At 40.3% G+C, this 25,196-nt stretch overlaps 1 protein-coding gene across 1 annotated transcript; it reads left to right on the top strand.

Moving 5' to 3' along the window:
• The first annotated feature begins 1,411 nt into the window (after positions 1 to 1,411).
• On the top strand, positions 1,412 to 19,338 carry GPR37L1 (G protein-coupled receptor 37 like 1). Its single transcript, XM_070748941.1, has 2 exons — positions 1,412 to 2,459; positions 18,053 to 19,338. Exons 1-2 carry the CDS (start codon positions 1,674 to 1,676, stop codon positions 18,860 to 18,862), a joined length of 1,596 nt encoding a protein of 531 aa, XP_070605042.1. The 5' UTR covers positions 1,412 to 1,673; the 3' UTR covers positions 18,863 to 19,338.
• The last annotated feature ends 5,858 nt before the right edge of the window (positions 19,339 to 25,196 follow it).

Genomic DNA, 25,196 nt, shown 5'->3' on the forward strand with positions numbered 1-25,196 from the left:
CTACTACTCTTAATAGATCCAAGTAGATCCAAAATCCAAGTTACCCTGTGGATTTCCCTAGAACAGTGATGGCAAACCTATGGCATGGGTGCCACAGGTGGCACGCGGAGCCATATCTGCCGACACCTGAGCCGTTACTCTATCTCAGCTCCAGCATGCACACCGGCCAGCTGATTTTCAGCTTGCATGGAGGCTCTGGGAGGGCAATTTTGGCTTCCGGAGGGCCTCTGGGGGAGAGGGAGGGCGTTTTTGCCCTCCCCAGGCTCCAGGAAAGCCTCTGGAAGCTGAAATTTTCACCCTCCCTGTACTGTCGGGCTCTCTGGTAGACTCCTCCCAAAAATTCACAGGTACAAATTTCAGACACACACACGTTTGAAAATTCAAAACAATGTTCTTTATAATGAAAATTCACTTAAACTAAGCCTTCTTTTGGTATAGCAAAGAGCACTGGTCTCCAAACAAACTGGTAATTTGTACAAGTCCCTTATCAGTTCTGTGATAATTAGCTTGCAGCTGTGAGGCAATTCACAGTCCTTCTTCTTTCACAAAGTGAAACACACTTTGCTCTGGTTTAGTTTCAAAGCGGGGAAAAATCAGCACACAAAAGGTCAAAGTCAGCAAAGCACGCAGGAAACACAACGATCAGATAATCCTCCACAATGGCCAAGGCCACAGGCTGCTATTTATATCAGCCTCACTAATTACCACAGCCCCACCCAACCACAGGTGGCCTCATTTTCTTTGATAGTAATCTCTCAGTTGTTGTTGCCTATGCATCGCTCTCCACATGCGTGGCTGTATCATTAACTCTTGTTCTGAATCCAAGGAGGAGCTAGATAATTGATCTCCTTCTGAGCTGTCTGCCACACTCTCTTTCTCCCTGTCACTCATGTCTTCTTGGTCAGAGGAGCCTTCATCAGCAGATTCCACCGGGGGGGGGGGTGGCAAAACAGGCCTGCAGCATGTGTATGTCTCCCCCACATCCACAGTCCTTGGGGCAGGAGCTGGGCCAGAGCTAACCACAACACTCCCCAGACATTGAATTATGGGTGTGGGCACTCGCACAGGCACAATAGTGTGGGCACAAATGCTTTCAGCACCTGAAGGGAAAAAGGGAAATATTTCAGTGAGAGGCTGCTGATTCTTTTTGAAACACCCTCTTTTTACTGCACAAGCAAATATACAAAACCCCCAAAGAAATAGAATTGTCTGCAGAAAGGTCTAGGGTTAAAGCAGGTGGTTTCTTTCCACGGTTCTTTCCCTGGCTCAGGGCCTGTGAGGCTTTTGATCCTTTCCCAAGAGCTGGTAGGCATTGTAGCTTGGCCACCAGGGGGCCTTCGGTCCAACAAAAGGGGATTGAAATGAATTACTGATTTTTTTTTCCTCCTTTTTTTTTTTTTTAATTCTGCCCAGAGATCTGAGGGAATAAACAGCAGCAGAGAGCTGGCAAAGCAGACCAAAGTGTCTCTCTGTCGCTGCTCAAGCTGGACTGAAGCTCCCATCTCCTCGCTTTCTCTCTTCCATGCCCCCGGCCCTCTTTTAAGACCACAAGTCAAAGTGAAGAAACTTTTTCTCCCCTTTTTTGACTGAGGGCAGTGGCATCTCTAGTCATTCGGTGAATTGCTTTCTCTGCGACTCTTCTGTTTACCTCCGCTTTGCAGAAAAAAAGAAGGATGTCTTTGCCTTGGACAGGTATGCTATTGCTGAGTTTTCTGCAGCCACTGGAAACCCTGACGAAAGAAAGAGCTGTCCCGTATATTGGAGGAAACTATGGACCCTCCAGAATGGAAGCAGAGGCTGGAGAAGATCACTTAAAAAGATACATCAATTTCCAAGGCGTCCCGATAGACTTACTTGGAGAACTGGGCAGGATGAGAGGCTCGGGACCAGCTGGCAACCATGAAGAGCAACGGTTCTCAGAAGAACAGGTGAGGTGGAGAAGAACACGCCGAGGAACAAATGAGGATGAGGAGGATGCCAAGTCAGTTCAGCAGTATGTCCCAGGAGTCAAAGTAGAATTTCCTCGGGCTGCGAACCCAGCCACTTTACAGCCAACGAAGCCTCCAGCTCCATCCAGCCTAGATCCTTCTGAACCCCACCAGCAGAGCCCGGCAGTCTACGGTGAGAGAGAGGCCCAGGTTAATAGAACTGTGGGGCTAGGAAAGCGTTTCCAGATACAGAACCCTCTTTACCCAGTGACAGAAAGCTCTTACAGCGCTTATGCTGTCATGTTCCTGTCCCTCATTGTCTTTGCTGTGGGCATCGTTGGGAACCTCTCAGTCATGTGCATTGTCTGGCATAACTACTATATGAAAAGTGCCTGGAATTCCATTTTGGCCAGTCTTGCTTTCTGGGATTTCCTTATCCTCTTCTTCTGCCTACCTGTGGTCATCTTCAATGAAATCACCAAGAAGAGACTGCTGGGAAACTTCTCCTGTCGCCTTGTGCCTTTCATGGAGGTAAGAGTTTCCGCTGCTAACCTCTAGGATGTGTCATCAACAAGTTTGTGTCTTCAGTTGGGGAAGAGAGGGACAATGTTATTTGTGCTCGGCCAGCTTCATGTTTTGAATTTGACTTGATCTCATGCCATTTGGATTTACTAATAAACAATAAGATGAGCTTTCCTAAATGGTCAAAGCAATGGAAACTGCAGTTTAATGTTTCCAAATGTAAAATAATGCACTTCGGGAAAAGGAATCCTCAATCTGAGTATTGCATTGGCATTTCTGTGTTAGCAAAAACGTCAGAAGAGAAGGATTTAGGGGTAATGATTCCTGACAGTCTCAAAATGGGTGAGCAGTGTGGTCGGGTGGTAGGAAAAGCAAGTAGGATGCTTGGCTGCATAGCTAGAGGTATAACAAGCAGGAAGAGGGAGATTGTGATCCCGCTATATAGAGCGCTGGTGAGACCAACATTTGGAATACTGTGTTCAGTTCTGGAGACCTCACCTACAAAAAGATATTGATTAAATTGAATGGGTCCAAAGACGGGCTACAAGAATGGTGGAAGGTCTTAAGCATAAAACGTATCAGGAAAGACTTAATGAACTCAATCTGTATAGTCTGGAGGACAGAAGGAAAAGGGGGGACATGATCAAAATATTTAAATATGTTAAGGGGTTAAATAAGGTTCAGGAGGGAAGTGTTTTTAATAGGAAAGTGAACACAAAAACAAGGGGACACAATCTGAAGTTAGTTGGGGGAAAGATCAATAGCAACATGAGAAAATATTATTTTACTGAAAGATTAGTAGATGCTTGGAACAAACTTCCAGCAGACGTGGTTGGTAAATCCACAGTAACTGAATTTAAACATGCCTGGGATAAACATATATCCATCCTAAGATAAAATACAGAAAATAGTATAAGGGCACACTAAATGGATCATGAGGTCTTTTTCTGCCGTCAGTCTTCTATGTTTCTATGTCAAGTTTAAGGATTGATTGATTGATTGATTGATTGATTGATTAAAGAGCTATAGGAAACACCATGTCTGTTTCAAAGAGGATGACAAAAATGCCTTTGGAAAAAATGGAAGCAAGCAGATATGCTTATTTCATAAGCATAACTTATTTGAAGAGGAGAATGTTTCTGTGTTGATCCCGAGACATACAAACTGGAAGATGTACCTTAGGTTTCCAGGAGATAATCATGTGAAAATTTTAATGCAATCATCAATAACTAAAATTAATTATTCAACCATTAATATTAATATTCTAACTGTTAATAGACTGCCCAGCAGCTTGATATCTTCCAGGTCGATAGGACTATTGTATAGAGAACAACAGGTTAGGAGATTCTGCATTAATAAATGAAAACTAAGTACTTTTCACATCAAGATTATAAAAGTGGGGCTTTAAAATTATCTCAAGAAAGAAAATCAGAATTAAAAAGAATAAATGCATCTAATGGTTGTACTGAATCTATAATTAGAAGATACATGCCTGACATTTCAAGACCTAGACTCAAGTCATCGGTCTTGATAGGTAGATAGATAGATAGATAGATAGATAGATAGATAGATAGATAGATAGATAGATAGATAGATAGATAGGACTTGTATGCCACCCCTCTTCGTGGACTTGGGGCAGCTTTAGAGATCATGCACATTTAATTACACCGAGTAAAAATTCTTCTATAACTCAAGCCGGAGAATTCTAAATGGAAACCAGATTAAGAGAAATTCTTGCCCAATTGATACAATGCATTTCAAATTATTTATTTATTTATTTTATTTGTCATACAAATATAATATTGTATTGTAGTATGTTTAACATAATAATAAAGTAGATATAGAAAAGATAAAAAAGACATTTGGACAGGAACGGTAGGCACAAAGGTGCACTTATGCACACCCCTTACAGACCTCTTAGAAAAGGGGAGAGGTCTATTGTGGATAATGTAAGGTTGAAGATTTTGGGATTGGGGGAAGAAATAACAGAGTCCGGTAGTGAATTCCAAGTTTTGACCACTCTATTGCTGAAATTGTATTTTCTGCAGTCTAGTGTGGAGCTATTTACATTTAGTTTGTACCTATTGCATGCTCTTGTGTTGTTGTTGTTGTTAAAGGTGAAGTAGCTGCTCACCACAGGCATAGGTAGGAAGTGGACATCAACCCAGGATGAAAGAGGAAACAAGTCAAGTTTTTTTCTAGAAGTAAAAGGTTATCACTTGTAATTGGTTGAAAAACATAATTTAACTGTGAAAGGATGGTCTTCCTTAAAATTTATTTATTTATTTATTTATTAGATTTGTATGCCGCCCCTCTCCATAGACTCGGGGCGTAAACTCCCTAAACCAGACAGTTTTCACTTTCAAAATGAAAGTAAAGGCTTTGCTATCATTTGAATCATTGCTTGAAAATGCTGAATTTCTTCTGAGGACCCAACAATAGTTATTATTCTAATTTTTTTTAATTCATGGGGGCTGTTTGAGTTAATAAAGAGTTACTAACTGCCTTAATTAAGGTAAATTTATATTCTGTAAGCCACCTTGAGTCCAACGATGGATTCTAAATCCCATCGCTACTGGTTTGCATGCATGGTCGCACCCATGCACAACGCTTCTGCCTCCCACCATTGCTGCTACCAGTTTGTAGAACTGGACCATACTGGTAGCAAACCACTGCTGCTTGAGTCACCATGGACGAATAGGCAGCAATATAAATTCAATAAATAAATAGATTTCTAATATGCTGTAAGCCACCCTGAGTCTTGGGAGACGGGCAGCATAGAAATCAATCAATAAATCAAACAAACAAATAGATAGATAAATAAATGACAAATATTTGGAAGACATATAATCAGGATGAAGAATTTATGGGTCTCTGAATATTCTGAATTACAGCTATCAACATCCCTGGTTATATCCAGCAACACCCAGTGAGAGAGAGTTTGGGGGATATATCATAGTCTTGAACTTAGTCTCTTACAACTGATCATAAGTCTGTGCAAAACCAGCTGTAGTGTAAAACTTTAGCTTTGTGGCTCAGGAAGGTTACATGTCTTCCCTCAAGAATTGCCTAGGAGTTGGGCTTCTCCTAATATGAAAAGAGGACGAAAGGAGGAGTTGTGTTTTGAATGATGTGAAGTTTCCATGGAAAATCTATTTGGCTGAAATGTATTACCAAGGAGTCTTTCTTAATAAGGGCAGGATAAAGGCCATTTTGATTTTCTTTCAACGGTGCCATAGGATAATATTTTCCAAAATATTAACTAGCAAATGCTCTGTTCTACATATTGGGAAGAAGAATCTGAACTCCAAATACGAACTGAATAATCAAATTATCACAGATAATCCCCACTCAGTTAAAGACCTTGGTATACTAATAACAAAAGATTTAAGACTTATTGCCCACAAGATCATATGCTGAAACGTCCTGCCTGTCAGCGACTACTTCAGCTTCAACCACAACAACACAAGAGCACACAACAGATTTAAACTTAATATTAACCGCTCCAAACTTGACTGTAAAAAATATGACTTCAGTAACCGAGTTGTCGAAGCGTGGAACTCATTACCGGACTCCATAGTGTCATCCCCAAACCCCCAACACTTTACCCTTAGATTATCTACGGTTGACCTATCCAGATTCCTAAGAGGTCAGTAAGGGGCGAGTACAAGTGCACTAGAGTGCCTTCCGTCCCCTGTCCTATTGCTCTCCTATATCTCCTATACCTTTCTTCTATGCCTATATCTCTTCTTCTATTCTTTCATTGATATGTTCTATTACTATACCTTCTTTTCTATTCTTTCTTAGATATATTTTACTATGAGTATCTCCTCTATAACCTTCATCATGTATTTTACTATGTGTATATAGATATATACCCACTAAAACCCTCATTGTGTATTGGACAAAATAAATAAATAAAAAATAAAATAAAATACTCTCAGAGCAGCTTCAGTGTTCTTAAACAAAGGAGCATCTTACGGCAAGATTTGATTATTCCGCAACCAAGATTCATACTATAAAATCAGTGTATTTTATTTTATTTAAAAGGTATCAGGTACACTCTCTCTTCTCTTGGTTCTTCCTCACTTCTCCAAACTAGGGATTTACAAAAACTCAATTAAGTAGATATGATTGAAACAGCCTTACTTCCATAAATCGAAATCTCACCATATAATTTAGGAACGGATTGCAAGGATGGACATTGAATTCAGCCTTCCACAATCTTGTCATTAGATGCTATTTGTATTTATACAGTAAGCCCTCACCTATCGCTGGTGTTACGTTCCAGACCCGGCCGCGATAGGTGAAATCCGTGATGGGGAATTTATCGACTGATAGTACTTATTTAAGTATTTATATTGTAATTGTTTGGTAAGTTTTCATTGTTTTAAGTGTTTATAAACCCTTCCCACACAGTATTTATTTTAGATACAGTATTTAAATACAGTATTTACAATTTTAGTTGTTTTTTTTAAAAAAAACCCTGCCGATCGAGTTCCGCAGGCTGTTTAAATCTGCCGATCAACTTCCTCAGAAACCCGCGAACCAGCGAAGATCCGCGAATGATTTTTCTCATTAATATTTCTTGAAAACCCGCAATGAAGTCAAGCCGCAGTAGGTGAAGCGCGATATAGCGAGGGACTACTGTATTTATTATTTAAATTTATTCGTCATTCTTCCAATAGACTTACATTTCTATGGTATCAGCTAGCTGCCAGACCAAAAGTGAGCATCATTGGAGTAAAACCTAAGCAGAGATCAGCACCATCAGCTGAAGTGGTTAGGCCTGCAACTAATTTACCATCACACTTATCCTCAAACCTTTGATAGGTTGTAACCTTTACTTGGAAATAGCCATTTAGTTTAGGCTATATGGAATAATATCTTGGTCCTGACATACACAATTACAGAATTGGAAATGATTTCAGAAATCATCTAGCTCAGTGTCATAGATCCACTAGACCACAGTATCGCTGAGAGATCACCACTATCCATACTCTGTCTGGACCTCAAACCAAGGAGAATACACCAGTGGCAGTCTGTTCCACTGGTTTACTGCATAGTGTAAAGAGTCAGGAAATTCCTCCTGATACCTGGCCTAAATCTACAAATCTCCTTACAGCTTTAAATGATTATGGTCCCATCCTCTGGGGAAATAGAGAATAGGTTCAATCTCTTATACTCTTTTTTTTTTAAAGGTGGAACCATTTTTATTTGACACAGACATGTACAGTTTGATAAAAATCTGTATTTCTGAAACCACTTTCTTTCCAAAGGTTCTCCATGCTCCAGAAGTAACTTTTCCAATCTTAAAATCTCTAAACTATTTACATCTTCCACTATCTTAGGAAAGCAAAACCTTTTGTAAAAGTACAACTTGGCGATTCTATCCAAAGCTACCAAAAAAGGATACGTATGTGAAACTGGAAACAATAAACATTGTAGGGAATTGCAATATATATTTATATATAAAATCAATAATCAGGTTAAAAGCAACGTGTGAATCCAAAGCATGTCCTTGAACACAATAGTACTGTAATTACAGTATGGCATAGGAAAATGCCAACTCATGGTTAACTTTATTGAGTAATATATATATATGACGGTCTTGGTATATTCGGGTTTCTTCCCGTGTAGGATTTGGAAATTTCTGGCGACGTTTCGATGAGGTCCCACTCATCATCTTCAGGCTGGTGTTTCTGTCCTTGTTCTAAGGTGAACACTGCGAGACCTAAGCTGCCTTCCTTCTATAAATACTGGTGGCTGGGTGTGGTTTGATGGCTCAGCAATTGCCTGCTGTGTAGAAACTTCCTGGTGAGTCAGTGGGGTAACATCTGGGGTCGTTGATGTAGCTGAAGTATGCTGATTAGTTAATGGTTGTTGATTAGGCGTGATATCCTGAGTAGTTGGAGCTTGCAGGCTACTTGATTGTTTTGCAATATGTGTTCTGAGTCTAGTTTCTGTTTTTATGGCTGGGTTACGTTTGAAGGCTGGTTTCCAGATGTCTGGTAGGCGGGAGGTATCATCCCACTTCTTCATATTTTGGGGATGTTTTTCTATCTCAATGGCTTCCATTATTATTCTTTTGCTGTAGTGTTCTGTTTTGGAAATTAATTTAGTACTGTCAAAATCAATTTCATGTCCTGTAGTTTTGAAGTGTTGGAAAAGGGAGGAGGTTTTTTCTTTTTTCCTTAATGCATTCTTATGTTCTGCAACATGTGCATTTACTCTCCTGTTGCAGAACATAAGAATGCATTAAATTAGTTGCAGGCCTAACCACTTCAGCTGAATGGTGCTGATCTCTGCTTAGGTTTTACTCCAATGATGCTCACTTTTGGTCTGACAACCAGCTGATACCATAGAAATGTAAGTCTATTGGAAGAATGATGAATAAATTTAAATAATAAATATAAATACAAATAGCATCTAATGACAAGACTGTGGAAGGCTGAATTCAATGTCCATCCTTGCAATCCGTTCCTAAATGATATGGTGAGATTTCGATTTATGGAAGTAAGGCTGTTTCAATCATATCTACTTAATTGAGTTTTTGTAAATCCCTAGTTTGGAGAAGTGAGGAAGAACCAAGAGAAGAGAGAGTGTACCTGATACCTTTTAAATAAAATAAAATAAAATACACCGATTTTATAGTATGCATCTTGGTTGCGGAATAATCGAATCTTGCCGTAAGATGCTCCTTTGTTTAAGAACACTGAAGCTGCTCTGAGAGTATTTTGGAAAATATTATCCTATGGCACCGTTGAAAGAAAATTAAAATGGCCTTTATCCTGCCCTTATTAAGAAAGACTCCTTGGTAATACATTTCAGCCAAATACATTTTCCATGGAAACTTCGCATCATTCAAAACACAACTCAATTTCATGTCCTGTAGTTTTGAAGTGTTGGAAAAGGGAGGAGGTTTTTTCTTTTTTCCTTAATGCATTCTTATGTTCTGCAACACGTGCATTTACTCTCCTGTTGCAGAACATAAGAATGCATTAAGGAAAAAAGAAAAAACCTCCTCCCTTTTCCAACACTTCAAAACTACAGGACATGAAATTGATTTTGACAGTACTAAATTAATTTCCAAAACAGAACACTACAGCAAAAGAATAATAATGGAAGCCATTGAGATAGAAAAACATCCCCAAAATATGAAGAAGCGGGATGATACCTGCCGCCTACCAGACATCTGGAAACCAGCCTTCAAACGTAACCCAGCCATAAAAACAGAAACTAGACTCAGAACACATATTGCAAAACAATCAAGTACCCTTCAAGCTCCAACTACTCAGGATATCACGCCTAATCAACAACCATTAACTAATCAGCATACTTCAGCTACATCAACGACCCCAGATGTTACCCCACTGACTCACCAGGAAGTTTCTACACAGCAGGCAATTGCTGAGCCATCAAACCACACCCAGCCACCAGTATTTATAGAAGGAAGGCAGCTTAGGTCTCACAGTGTTCGCCTTAGAACAAGGACAGAAACACCAGCCTGAAGATGATGAGTGGGACCTCATCGAAACGTCGCCAGAAATGTCCAAATCCTACACGGGAAGAAACCCGAATATACCAAGACCGTCAGTGAAAATCTATGAATATATATATATATATATATACACACACATACATACATACATACATACATACATACATACATACATACGGAAATAATAAACCTATACATATATATATACGTATGTGAAACTGGATACGTATGTGAAACTGGAAGCAATAAACATTGTAGGGAATTGCAATATATTACAAGGCAGAGGCCCCAGGATCAAATCCCAGTAAGGGTATGGCTAGCTGATGAGGCCAGAACAAGGCTGAAATAGCGCTATCCTAGTCTCCCTTAATTTTCAAATTCAGTAAAAAACATGTGACATATACAGATAGAATTGTCAGCTATCAATAAAATTAACTGCCTTGAAATGGTCCTGGGTTGGGCCGAGAGGCAAAAGAGCAGCTGTGATGTTCCTTCAATATGCCAGGGTGATTCGACACAAAATGTAACCCTTCCCTGGTACAGAGCTGAAAGGATTGGATACTGTAGCAAAGGTTGCAGGTTCAAGTCTGCAATTATCTGCAATTCTGCATGGCTAGCTGATGAGGCCAAAACAAGGCCAAAATAGATCTATCCTAGTCTCCCTTAATTTTCAAATTCAGCAAAAAAACATGTGATATATATATATATTGCAATTCCCTACAATGAATAGATTGTCTGTCTTTAGAAACTGCAATTTTTCAACACAATTTCTATAGCTTCCCTGCTCAGTGCAGTAGGATATGAGAGAAAAGCAGGTGATGGACATCTGTGAATGATTCAGAGCTCGACTACGAGGACAGCAGAGAACATGAAGGAGGCAGAGAAAACAATGAGTCTTTGATGTAATATGACAAGGACGCTAACAGTTGGACACATCAAAAGCTGGTTGCAAAATAAGAACACACAATCATAAGTCAAGTACTTATTCTTGCAATCAACACATCCCACCACTGCCAGAAACCATGCTAACTGTGAAAAATGTAGGCAGATTTAGGTTTTCTATGCAGTTTTCTGTCATTCTATTGGGCTGAAAGTTAAATTGGAGTTAAAAGATTCCGGCTGCAAAAAAAGTAGATGACAGTAGATGGTGGCAAAGAGAAATGGATAATCGAATGCTTTGCTGCCATCTAGTGATCTTAAGGGGTTTTGCAATCCAGATGCAATAAATCTATTGACATTAAGCACTTTGCCATCTTCATCTTTATTTAATCAGATGATTTTCCTGTTAGATAGAGCATTAGGATATTTGGTCTAGTTTCTATGAAAGGTTATAGAGCATTATTTTATTTAAACTACCATATTCTGATATTCATTGATGTATTGGTAATTTGTTTATTTTGGCAAGTTTCTTATCTGCAATTCTGCATGGAATTCTTATCTGCAATTCTGCATGGAATTCTACATATGAACAAATAGATTCTCTTTTGCAAAACCTGTTGTGTATCATTGTGTTTGGTTTTGCAATTAAGAGACATGCAGCCATCCATATTGGAAAACAGCAAAGGTGTCTTGAAAGCGATAATTTGCAGTGGAAAAATGGCAAAACCAGCTATGCATTTTGCCATACTGTATTCTCTTCAAACTATGATCTGCCTTAGGATTCATAGTTTCATAGAATTCACAGAAAATTGCCTTAGCAATATCAATAGCACTTAGACTTATATATTCACAGTGTTTTACAGCCCTCTCTAAGCAGTTTATAGAATCAGCATATTGCCCCCAACAATCTGAGTCCTCATTTTACCCACCTTGGAAGGATAAAAGATAGGGGTGGGCAGCAGGCAGGACGGGGTGGAACACAGTTCCACTGGCGGAAGTGAAGATCCGTGCACAGCTCCAGTGATCGGCAGCTGTCACTTCCTGGATTACTAGTCTCGGCTCAGCTCTCCTTTTCCCCCCTACTGCTGCTGCAGCGTCTGCACTCCTTGCTTTTTTCCTCTTTCCTCCTTTCTGGCCTTGGACGAGCTTCCCACTCCCCTCCAGCCTCACGCGGCCACCTCCCACCTGAGGTGCAAACAGAAGGCGTGGGTGGAAGCGGCGCTGGCAGCATTTATGCTTCTGGCAGCACCCATTCGCCTAGCTACCCAGCCTGATGCAGGGAGGGCGACCCAGGAAGGACGCAGGAAATGCAAAGCAAATTGTCATCCCAGCAAGCAACATTGGTAAGGTTGTAAGTTCACTTGAATGATGATGATCGTTCAAGACACTCCCACCAGGCCACATGGCTGGCAAGCCACTCCTACCCAGTCCCATGACCATTAAGCCACACCCATAAAATAAGCCACATCCACAGTGTGGCAGTAAAATTTTTGGCTGCCCATTACTGATAGAGGACTGAGTCAACCTTGAATCAGTGAGAATCAGACTCTTGGCAATGGTGTGTTGAGTTAACCTGCAAGACTACATTCTAATCACTGTGCCACCAAGGCTCTTAAATAAACACTACCGACTTCCCCTCATCTCATTGAATATTTGTCTTTATTTTTGCATCTGTTTTATTTATCTCAGGATAACTAATAGATTACATCATAAACTTTCATAGCTTCATAACAAAATATTGTCTAAAGTTAACACTAGATAGATCTATCCATATCACTGGAGTCACATTTAGGTCCTATAGGAACAATGGTTCACTGGTTTTTGTCCTTGGTTAATTAAATATTCAAATTTGCAGACCTGCATAGAAATATCACCCAAATTCTCCTGATGACAATGACATCAATCCAGATGGCTATATTTGCACTGCTGCTCCTACAATATTGATAGTTGAATTGTTAATTCACAAACTGCAATAAAGACTTAAATATTTTCCTGTTATGCCAGTAACTTTATGGCTGTGATTGTAAGCACAGTTATATAAAAAGCTTCCTACCAAAGCAGCAATTAACACATGCTGCATTTCTTTTTTCCTTGGGGATTTGTTCAAGTTGTAGATGAAAGATTGTAGGTTTGGATTATTCTTCATTAAAAAAAAACACACCATAGGAATATTATGTAAAATGTGAAAAAATGTAGAGATCTACTTCAAGAGATCTGGATAGCATCTATTTAAGGACAGTTATTTTAAATGGAACTAGATTTTGTTGCAGCTGCTTTGCTAATGTCAGCCCCCTCTGCTCTCTGCTATATTAGGAACCCTTCTGCAAATTTGCAGTTCCGTTATAGACCGATTCTCTGAATCGTACACAGCTTTGTATCTTGTCCACAAAGGTTTTTGTACCCGAATTTTACTCCGGGTGCCTCTTAATATTGCTGGTTTCTTCATTGCTTATTTGACCCCTGTGACAATCATTAAGTGTTTTACCTCATGATTCTTGACAAATGTATCTTTTTCTTTTATGTACGCTGAGAGCATCTGCACCAAGACAAATTCCTTGTGTGTCCAATCACACTTGGCCAATAAAGAATTCTATTCTATTCTATTCTATTCTAATTTCTACCCAAAACAAACTTGTTTTGCTTTTACTTTTCTTTTTTAATGTGCCTAAGCAGACAATGGCAAATCATTGCTGGGGTCACAGTGCTGCCCAGGCCGGATCTCTTGCCTCACCCTCCCGCCATTTTAAAGCTTGCGCTCAGCCTCTCCTCCCCCCAGAGGCACATGCCCTCCCCTGAACAAAATGGGATTTTGCCTGCCGGGGAGGCAGACTCTGCCGCTACCACCGCAGCCGCACCCCCTACCGGAAGAGCCTGCCTCTTCCCACACCTCTCTCCAGGTCCTGCAGCCCTGCTTCTGGATTACGACAAGAGAAAGAAAAAGGGAGAGGAAAGAGAAAAACAGAAATGAAAGTGAGAGAAATGAGAGCAAAAAATGAGAGCCTGGGTGGCGCAGCAGGTAGAGTGCTGTAATGCAGGCCACTGAAGCTGACTTGTAGATCTGAAGGTCAGCGGTTCAAATCTCATCACCAGCTCAAGGTTGACTCAGCCTTCCATCCTTCCGAGGTGGGTAAAATGAGGACCCGGATTGTGGGGGCAATATGCTAGCTCTGTTAAAAAGTGCTATTGCTAACATGTTGTAAGCCGCCCTGAGTCAAATCAAATCAAATCAAATCAAATCAAATCAAATCAAATCAAATCAATCAATCAACCAACCAACCAACAAACTAATTAATTAATTAATTAATTAATTTCTGGAAAACCTTGCCAAGAAAACTGTACGGACTAGTCCAGACATTCACCAGAAGTCAACTCTTCCTCAAAGGCAGATTCACACTGAAAAAGGTATTACAGTAGATCATATGGTAGTATTATAGTAAAACAGCAGAACTCAAGTTTTAAATGACAATTTACACCTTAATGAATGTATTCATTTTGAAGACATCCTTCTGTTTGCTGTATTTTGCTAACACGGGTGCCCATCTTGAAATCTTCTCCAAAGGTGCTTTTTAAAGAGGCAACTGGACTTTCATCCAAGAAGTTTCTTCAGCTCTGACTGGATGGTGGGGAATCTTGAAAAAGCACTTTTGGGACAAGCATGATTTGGATGACAGGAAATCTCCTTGACATTTTGAAATCTCTTAACTTATATTTTAGAAACAGGTGATGCTACAACCTAACTGAATATTCATTCATACATCTGTTGTGCTATCCAGCAGAAGCAGCCAAGCAACCTCCACAATAATATATGAAGTCCTTCAAATCACGTAGTGAACCTGCTTGGAACTTCAAATTCTTTATCTGGGTTGGCTTTTATCTATCTATCTATCTATCTATCTATCTATCTATCTATCTATCTATCTATCTATCTATCTCTATCTATCTATCTATCTATCTATCTTATCTATCTATCTTATCTATCTATCTATCTATCTATCTTATCTATCTATCTGTCTAATCCATCTATCTATCTATCTATCTATCTATCTATCTTATCTATCTATCTATCTATCTATCTTATCTATCTATCTATCTATCTATCATCTTATCTATCTATCTATCTATCTAATTCATCTATCTATCATCTATCATCTATCTATCTATCTATCTATCTAATCCATCTATCTATCTATCATCTATCATCTATCTATCTATATCTATCTATCTATCTATCTATCTATCTATCTATCTATCTATCTATCTATCTATCTACCTAAGGTATCTTATCTATCTATCTATCTACCTACCTACTGTATCTTATCTATCTTATCTATCTTGTCTATCTGTCTATCTATCTATCTATCTATCTATCTATCTATCTATCTATCTACCTACCTACCTACCTACCTACCTACTGTATCTTATGTATTTTATCTACCTACCTACCTACCTACCTACTGTATCTTATCTATTTTATCTACCTACCTACCTACCTACTGTATCTTATCTATCTTATCTATCTTGTCTGTCTGTCTGTCTGTCTGTCTGTCTGTCTGTCTGTCTGTCTGTCTGTCTATCTATCTATCTATCTATCTATCTATCTATCTATCTATCTATCTATCTATCTATCTATCTATTGGACTTGTGTGCCGCCCCTCTCCGTGGATTCAGGGCAGCTCACAACATATCAAAAAAGCAGTATACAATAAAGCATCTGAAATCCAATTAATATAAATAACTAATCTAAAACCATTCTAAAAAGGCTAAAACATTAAAAATCATTCATTCGGATTCAAACCACAAACATACCACACACTCCTTGGCCAGAGGCTAGGATCTAGTGATCCCAAGCCTGGTGGCATAAATAGGTTTTTAAATTCTTGCGGAAGGCAAGGAGAGTGGGGGCAGTACGAATCTCCTGGGAGAGCTGATTCCAGAGGGCTGGGCCCCCCACAGAGAAGGCTCTTCCCCTAGGCCTTGCCAAGCAACATTGTCTAGCTGACGGGACCTGGAGAAGGCTGACTCTGGGACCTAACCAGATGCTGGGATTCATGCGGCAGGAGGCAGTCCCAGACAAACAAATTTTAAAGAATTTCTCCATAAACCCCATCTTTCTTTAGCATTCATCAATATGATGGCCACAAATATGAATATGGCCTTGCCTCAATTTTTTTAACCATCCATTGGAAGCTCATAGTTTAATACAGTGCTCCCCAACCTTGGCAACTTGAAGATATCTGGACTTCAACTCCCAGAATTCCCCAGCCAGCATTCGCTGGCTGGGGAATTCTGGGAGTTGAAGTCCAAATATCTCCAAGTTGCCAAGGTTGGGAAACCCTGGTTTAATAAACACCATGAGAGATTGTACCATGGAATAGCTCTGTTTTATGCTGGTTTGGCTGCAGTTCAAAGGACATGGGACAGGGAAAGAGCGGGAGAGGGAGGGAGAGCGAAGAAAGTGAGCCTCTTTGCTTAATTTCCAAAGCTTCCAGTGTTAAATAAATGTCCCTCTTTCCTCTGAGAAGTGAGCGGGTGCCTGCAATTAGGGCCCGGAGCTCTTCAGCAGTCTATGAACAACTGTCCAAATGAGGCGTAGTATTTCCTGAACTGAAGGAAAGCACAGCATTTGTAATGGAGAGTGTTGTGCAAGGAGGCGAGCCCTTCCTCCACCCCCCGGCTGATATTTATTCATGTTCTACATTGTCCGCCCAACCCACCCAGTGTTTGGCATTTTCTCCTCCACGCTTTGCCATCTTCCCTTTTGGCAGAGAAGGATGTTTTCCTGGGATTCTGAATGCAGCGGAAATTAACAAAAGCTACTTCGGGACATCAACAAACTTCCTTAACTCACTTGATGCTCAGAAAGGAGATGTATTTTGACTCAGTGAAACTTTTTTTTTTTGGAAAGGACCAAAAGGTTACTTAAGGATGACTAAGTAATGACCTAAGAATCTCTCCTGATCTTCTAAGGAAGTGATTCTCAACCTTTCTAATGCCGTGACCCTTTACTATAGTTCCTCGTGTTGTGGTGACCCCCAACCATAAGTCTAGCGCCAATTCTCCCAACAGAGCTTTAAGCTGATTGGCAGGAAGGTCAGAGGAACACGCCTGATTGGTCGGATTGTAAAAATATGTTCCAAGGAGCCAGACTAGAAGCTTTAGTTCCTAACACCATAGGAAATTGGTCTTTTCCCACGGTCTTAGGCAACCCCTGTGAAACGGTCGTTCGACCCCCAAAGGGGTCCCGACCCCCAGGTTGAGAAACACTGTTCTCCCATCGGTTTTTCCTTATTAATTTCCCCTCTGTAAAAAGAAGAATGTAGAAGTAGATCAAGGAAGCATGATATACAAGAAACAGAATAAAGGAATGGGAGATAAAAAGCTTTTAGAAAACACATCTATTTTGATAGAATGTTTTTTTAGTGGTAGAGAATATCATGCAAACTATAAGGGAAACATTCTAATCTATTATTTCACTTCCATATTACATTTTTTACCATATTTACACAGATGGCCAAAGGTTTTTTAAGCAAGGATGCATTTTCGATTTGACTTTGTCCTTGTGCAGCATATTCAACTACACTGCACTATATGTATAATTCTTGGTGGGGAGAGAGAATGAGAATGTTACTCCTATTTAATTACATTTCTTAGTAAAGGTTTTCCAATCCTCTTGATTTTTGCATCTGATATATCAGAAAGTCACACACATTCCTTAGTAAAGCTGGTCCCCCAAATGTGACTTATTCTGTTCAGGTTACATAATTAAATGGGATCATTATTCTCATAACAGACACTAATAATCAAATATGCATCTTTTCATTTGTGGGTATTTGCCATCTCCCATGCTGCTCTCTGTATTCTGGAGAATTATTGTACAAACTTGCATAGTTGCTCTTGAAACATTTAAAAAGTTCTGGGGACTGGAATGATTTTCCCTGTTTTGTACATCCCATTTTATTTTGGCATAATTTGGGATTTCCATTATTCTGTGTAGTAAATGAATTTTCTATGCTAGAGGCAGGGTTTATTTTTTTCCTTTGAAATCCTTTTGCACAAAATTGAAAAAAAAAGTTCTGTATTGTTATGCCGGGCTTCATGTTACAAGCCCCCAATTAAATCCAAAGGAGAAATTCAAACACACACAGTTAAGGAGAGGTGAAGAAGGTTTTATTTCTCTCTTTGGCCGTCTCAATTCAACCACTTCTCTTTGTTATGCTCCTAGGTGACTTCTCTGGGAATCACCACCTTCAGCCTCTGCGCCTTGGGCATCGACAGATTCCATGCGGCCACCAGCCCTCAAGCCAAGCTCCGCCCGATTGAACACTGCCACTCCATCATTGCCAAGCTGGCTGTCATTTGGGTGGGTTCCATGACCCTTTCAATCCCAGAGCTCCTTCTTTGGCAGCTGGCACAGGACACCTCCTCGGTCTCTGGTGTGGTGTCTGACTACTGCACAATGAAACCTTTTCAGGAGCTGCCCGAGTCCATTTACTCTCTGGTTCTCACTTATCAGAACGCTCGGATGTGGTGGTATTTCGGGTGCTACTTCTGCCTGCCGCTCCTCTTTACTGTCAGCTGCCAGCTGGTCACCAGAAGGATCAGCAGTACCGAGAAGACTGAATGCCGTGGCAATAAGCATGGGCAGTGTGAGAGCCAACTCAACTGCACCGTGATTGGCCTGACGGTCATCTATGGTCTCTGCACCATTCCTGAAAATGTCAGTAATATTGTGGTGGCCTATCTGTCTCCTGACATGACAAAGCAAACCCTGGACCTATTAAGCTTGGTCAACCAGTTCTTCCTGTTCTTCAAATGCTCAGTTACTCCCGTGCTTCTACTATGCCTTTGCAAACCCCTCGGACAGGCCTTCATGGACTGCTGCTGCTGCTGCTGTGACGAATGTGGTCAAGAAACTGCTTCCAGTGATGGTGGTTCTGAAAGCAAAACCAAAACTGAGATGTCTTCAAATATTTTCTTCGACAAGGCCCGAGAGTCACCTCCACCTGTAGGGGCTATTGGCACTCCATGCTAAGTTCAATCATCCTAGTGGTAGACCAACAACAGTTCTTCCACTACCTTTTCCTAAGACCAAAAGTTGTGGTTTTCTTTTAGTATTAATTGGTGAAATAGATGGACCCTGGAGGTGGGAGATGGTGTCTTTCATCTGCTTGTTCCAGCACCGTAAGTTGTAAGAACAACTTAGGAACAAGGCATTACCAAGAGCTATTGTATTTTTTTCTCCGCTGAACAGTTTTCAAAGGTGCCATTGACTCCCCTGATCTACATGATTAGAAAGGATGCTGTTCCGAATGCGAATGATGCTGTGGAAAGGCCCACTTGAAACCCTTTCCAGAACACCTGAGAAACCACCTTCATAGTTCACACTAACCTATTCTGCACTTGATGCAGGACCTTCTGTCCTCTTCTTCCTGTCTGACCCAGAGACAGCCTTGTATACAAAGCCAGCACTATCCTAGCCTCAATAAACCAATAGACTAAGTAGAAAAAGGTTCCAGTCATTTTATTCAAAATGTGGTGGGACAATTGATCAGTCAGAATTTCTCCAAAAAAGTGAATTTGTCCACACCGTATAAACTAAAATTCTAGTTTTAAGCAAGGATTTTCCACCAGGTTTCACTGTGTCTTGTGTTATGTGTGGGTGGGTGGGGGAGTAGGAGAATTGGATGGGTTTTCACACCGGAGCGGATTCCTCTTACCTGTTACTACTGGTGCACGCAGCATGGGGAGCCTCACATGTGTGCACATGCCCCCAGCATAATTTTGCTTCTGCGCATGTGCAGGAACCAAAAATTAAAGAAAAAATATGGCGGCGGCCAAAGGACTTGCACAAGAGCGGTCATATATAAATTGTGCAATCTGGCGGTTGCTACTGGGGCGCAGTCGCCTACCGCATCAATAGAAACCCAACTCTGATACATAGAAACATAGTAACATAGAAGATTGATGGCAAAAAAAGACCTCACGGTCCATCTAGTCTGCCCTTATACTATTTCCTGTATTTTATCTTAGGATGGATATCTGTTTATCCCAGGCATGTTTAAATTCAGTGACTGTGGATTTACCAACCACGTCTGCTGGAAGTTTGTTCCAAGCATCTACTACTCTTTCAGTAAAATAATATTTTCTCACGTTGCTTTTGATCTTTCCCACAACTAACTTCAGATTGTGTCCTCTTGTTCTTGTGTCCACTTTCCTATTAAAAACACTTCCCTCCTGAACCTTATTTAACCCTTTAACATATTTAAATGTTTCGATCATTAACACTAAAGACTCCAGATTGGGAGATTTTGTTCTATCCATGGTTTCAAGTGACTACCATCACATGCTGTACTTTAGATCAATTAACTCATTGTGCCATCAACAGCAGCTTTCTTGGCTATTTTCTCTGTTCTGTCCGGCATCCAGTTTGTTTTATTTCTTAATTAATCTTTGGCAGGTTTTTTTCACATTCATTTTTACCAACTTCTTTACTTCATTCTACAAATCTTCTGGGTTCCTATTAACAAAGCTCAGAAATTTAAAGTGACGCTGATGTTTTTCCTTCAAAATGATGAGTCAAGACTGTACCACTGGGAACTGCATGGCTTTGTCCTTCGACTTTAGTTCTTTCATTTGGAACATGCACCTGATCTGTTCCACAATTATCTCCTTGTTAATAAGTAGATTATGACATCTCTTATTGTAATTGAGATTTTCTACCTTCTTCCACCTCCTACAAAAAGATATGGATAAAATTGAACCGGTCCAAAGATGGGCTACAAAATTTTGGAAGGTCTTAAGCTTAAAACTTATAAGGAAAGACTTAACGAACTCAATCTGTATAGTCTGGAGCAGTGTTTCCCAACCTTGGCAACTTGAAGATATTTGGACTTCAACTCCCAGAATTCTGACTGGGGAATTCTGGGAGTTGAAGTCCAGATATCTTCAAGTTGCCAAGGTTGGGAAACACTGGTATGGAGGACAGAAGGAAAAGGGAAGACATGATCGAAATATTCAAATATGTTAAAAGGTTAAATAAAGTTCAGGAAGGAAGTGTTTTTAATAGGAAAGTGAACACAAGAACAAGGGGGCACAATCTGAGGTTAGTTAGGGGAAAGATCAGAAGCAACGTGAGTAAATATTATTTTATCTAAAGCAGTGTTTCCCAACCTTGGCAACTTGAAGATATCTGGACTTCAAGTTGCCAAGGTTGGGAAACACTGATTTAAAGAGTAGTAGATACTTGGAACAAACTTCCAGCAGGCGTGGTTGGTAAATCCACAGTAACTGAATTTAAACATGCCTGGAATAAAATACAAGAAATGGTATAGGGGCAGACTAGATGGACCATGAGGTCTTTTGCTGCCGTCAATTTTCTGTTTCTATGTTTCTTATGACAATAGTATAAACACAACCCTGACTTATAACCACAGTTGGGATTGGAACTTCTGTCACTAAGCAATGCGATAAATAGATTACGCCCAATTTTATGACATTTTTCTACCATACCCGTTAAGCCAACCACACAACTGTTAAGTAAATTCAGTTTCCCCCATCTTTCCTTTTTGGAAGCCCTCCACTGAGGTTTTAAAAGGTGAACGTGCGATTCTGGGGTGCTAAAACTGTCATAAATACATGTTGGTTGCCATTTAACCATGTGACTATGGAGATGGTGCAACGATCATAAGTGCAGGGACCGGTGGTAAGTCGATTTTCTCAGTGCTTTCATAACTTCAAATGGTTTTTAAATTGAGACGACCTGTAGTCAATTTGATCCCTGATCTGGTGACATCTACATAGATATATGTAGTTTTGGTTGCTGCAAAACTGTTAGCGGTGAAGAAATCGCAATGGAAGAAATCATTGGATCGGCAGAAACAGGTACAGTACAGTAATTGGGGATCGGAAACTCTGTTAAGCAATGCAATTGTTAAGTTGAAAAACAGTATGATTTTGTATTTCATCAATCAATGACCTCACATCACCATGACTTCCTGTTTCCTGCCAGCTTTTCTGCTGACTATTGTGGGAATTTGACAGGAAGGTCATGTGACTCCAGGATGCGGAGATGATCAAAAGTACATGAGTTAGTCATAACTATCGCTTGTTCAGTTTCATTCAATTCTGCTTCATTTCTGTTTCCGGGGCTATTTAGTGCAGTTAGGCCACTCCACCTTCATTCCAATTACTATAAGTGACCTGTCGATACTGAGCCAATTTCAACATCACTTGTTTGAAGTGAAACCAGTTTAAGGTTTCACTTCAAACCAGTAGCAGGTCAAGAGGTCCTTAAGAGGCCCAAAACACATGTTCAAAATTATGATATTTGGGGCATTTTGTATATAAAGAGCTTTTACACTACCTGCCCCCAACCTCTGTAGGTAGTTCTCAGGGATTAACTTTTTTTTTCTCCTCAGATTTTAATTATTTATTTATTTATTTATTAGATTTGTATGCCGCCCCTCTCCGCAGACTCGGGGCGGCTCACAGCAGTGATAAAACAGTATACAATGACAAATCTAATATTAAGTCTAAAATAACAATTTTACATTAAAAACCTAAAAAAAACCTTTATATAAAAACATACACACAAACATTCCATACATAAAATTACATAGGCAAGGGGAGATGTCTCAGTTCCCCCATGCCTGACGGCAGAGGTGGGTTTTAAGAAGTTTATGAAAGGCAAGGAGGGTGGGGGCAGTCCTGATCTCCAGGGGGAGCTGGTTCCAGAGGGTTGGGGCCACCACAGAGAAGGCTCTTCCCCTGGGCCCCGCCAGCTGGCATTGTTTAGTCGATGGGACCTGGAGAAGGCCGACTCTGTGGGACCTAACCGGATGCTGGGATTCGTGCGGCAAAAGGCGGTCTCGCAAATATTCTGGTCCGGTGCCATGAAGGGCTTTATAGGTCATAACCAACCAATTATCTTATTTTAGGCCATTAAGTAACTTCATGAATACATCAGATCAATAGCCCTGATATCCAAAGTATAAGATTATCAATTAATAGTAGTGTATATATAGTTTCCTGTTCTCATTTACACTACGATATTCGGGTGGTATTAAAAGCGTAGAATTTACCCTATTGGAAAGCCTAGCTGGCATTTAGTTGCAGGTCTGATATTCCTTGTAGCACATGAAATGTTTCCCAGAATGATGGATTTTTGTCATTATACAGCTTTTTGTGGATGACTGACAGTCAGTCAGACAGACAGACTTTAAGTTCAATAGTGCCTTTCCCCTCATTGCACCTGTACCACATGAAAAGGATTTGGACATTGAGAATCTCATTTAAATGTTCAGTAGTTTCAGGAAACAGCTGGGGAATATGATCTATTTGTAATCCAAACATTTACACAAAGTGGAAAGCAGCCATTTATTTATCAAATTTGCCTCTGCTTGTGCAAAGCTTGCTTATGTTGAGTTCACAGATCAATGCCCTATCGACAGATTTTATATGAAAGAAAGTGTCCCAGAATGCATTTATGTAACACCAAGAAGAAGAAAGCTTAAATTAAGCAACATGAGATGCTTCTTTCAAGCAATTTTCTAGTCTTTCTATTAATCTAGCCTAGAGCTGCAAATATATTGAACTACTACTGCTATAGTCCCCTGATAAATGGGCAATGGATGTTCTAAACCAGGAATGACAAATTCAATTTCATTGAACGCCACACCAGGCCCTCAGTGACCTTGGGAGGTTGGGATTTTACCTCGGGGGGGAGATGGGGAAGGCGTGACAGCTCAACGTCACTTTCAGGGGCACCTGTTGTGGCCCAAGTGCTCTGCCACTGAAAAAGGAGTTTTTGCTGGCAGAGGTACCATGGGCCAATACTCCAATGTTTCCCAAAGGCTAAATTTAAGCACCTTGTAGCCCAGATCCAGTCCGTTTGACACCCCTGAGCTAAACCATCATTCCCCTGAAAAATTGCAATAAACGCAACCCCACAAATAAATAAGGAACACCTAATGTAGTAGTATCTGCTGCTTGGCAGCTTCTTACTATTATGCCCTTCCCTTGATCAGCCCTCCAGCAGAGTATACGATACTTAACACATTAAAGGAAAAACCCATTTCTGTGTTTTAAACTACAGGGCCAGTAGAAGACATAGGACCTAGGGCCTTCCAGTGTTCTTTCTGAGCTCCACTTCCTTTTAGACTTGCCAGCACCATTTTGACCGTGAACCAGAGGTCGGTTCCTACCAGTTCAGACTGGTTTTATAGAACCAATAGTAACTTGGCAGCCTGGGTCGCTAAAACTGGCAGTGGCCCAGGCCTGCCAAATCTCTGAAGCAGTTCTTTCGGCGGTGCCATAGGTTCCACCACCTTAGGTTTTTTGCTTCTGCACATGCACAGCTTTTTTAAAATACTGTGCATGTGTGTGCATGGCACACAATGCACACATGAACAAAGCACATCCAAGAGTGAACCAGCAGCAAAACAAACTAGAATCCACCCTTGCTGTGAACACTGGAATTCAATTACAGTGGTACCTCTACTTAAGAACGCCTCTACTTAACAACTTTTTTAGATAAGAACCGGGTGTTCAAGATTTTTTTGCCTCTTCTCAAGAACCATTTTCTACTTAAGAACCCGAGCCTGGAAAATTTTCCCAGGAAATTTGAGAGTGGCACGAAGGCCCGGCCAGTTTCCTGCCATTCCCCCTTTAATCCCAGCCATCTCGGGCTTTTCTGGGCTGCCAGAGGAGCCTTTCAATGGTGGAATAAAAGCAGATAAAACTAAGCCATAATATTAATATGACAATATGATAGCTTTTACCTCATTTTTAGACGTAAGTAGGGGTACAAATAACAGCAATTAGTTACCCAGTTAGAATGAGTGAGTTAATTCAGAATGCATTATTGTGTTTTGTTTGTATATCGTTCTTACTCATAGATGTCAACTACTTAGTAATGAGAAATTACCTCTGCCAACAACATACAGTAAGGAATGTGGGAAAACAAATCTAATATTCACTGTGCATTTCTGGATTATAAGCATTTAAGTGGTTCCTTCTACAGTGGAGTAGACTCAAGACTCAGTGGAGAAAGCTGTTCCAGTAGTCATGGTCTAATAGCCTGACTTTTTGATGTGGTATTTACATTACATCAGAATTTGCTTAATATAGTTAATAAAACCGCCAAGCTTTAAACCAGGGTAAATTTGCAGAGCAAAACAGCTGCCAAATATCTACCTACACTGCCAGCACAGTATGGCATGTTCAGATGTGTGAATGAGACCAACACTAAAGGGATCATCATTATTCAAATTCCATCTCAAGGAAAGAAGCTGCCATCCCTGGGCTGATCTTTTGCAGAATTAGCTAAACTCCTTCAATCTAGCAGGGAAGAGGTCCCACAGAGTGGG

This window comes from Erythrolamprus reginae, chromosome 3, assembly GCF_031021105.1.
Source record: "Erythrolamprus reginae isolate rEryReg1 chromosome 3, rEryReg1.hap1, whole genome shotgun sequence".
In the NCBI taxonomy this organism is placed as follows: Eukaryota; Metazoa; Chordata; class Lepidosauria; order Squamata; family Dipsadidae; genus Erythrolamprus; species Erythrolamprus reginae.

Bases quoted from the DNA above. Each gene is read 5' to 3' on its own strand.
- GPR37L1 (XM_070748941.1), top strand. From the start codon at position 1,674: ATGTCTTTGCCTTGGACAGGTATGCTATTGCTGAGTTTTCTGCAGCCA. The intron at 2,460-18,052 runs GTAAGAGTTTCC...TTATGCTCCTAG, and splicing joins GCCTTGTGCCTTTCATGGAG to GTGACTTCTCTGGGAATCAC.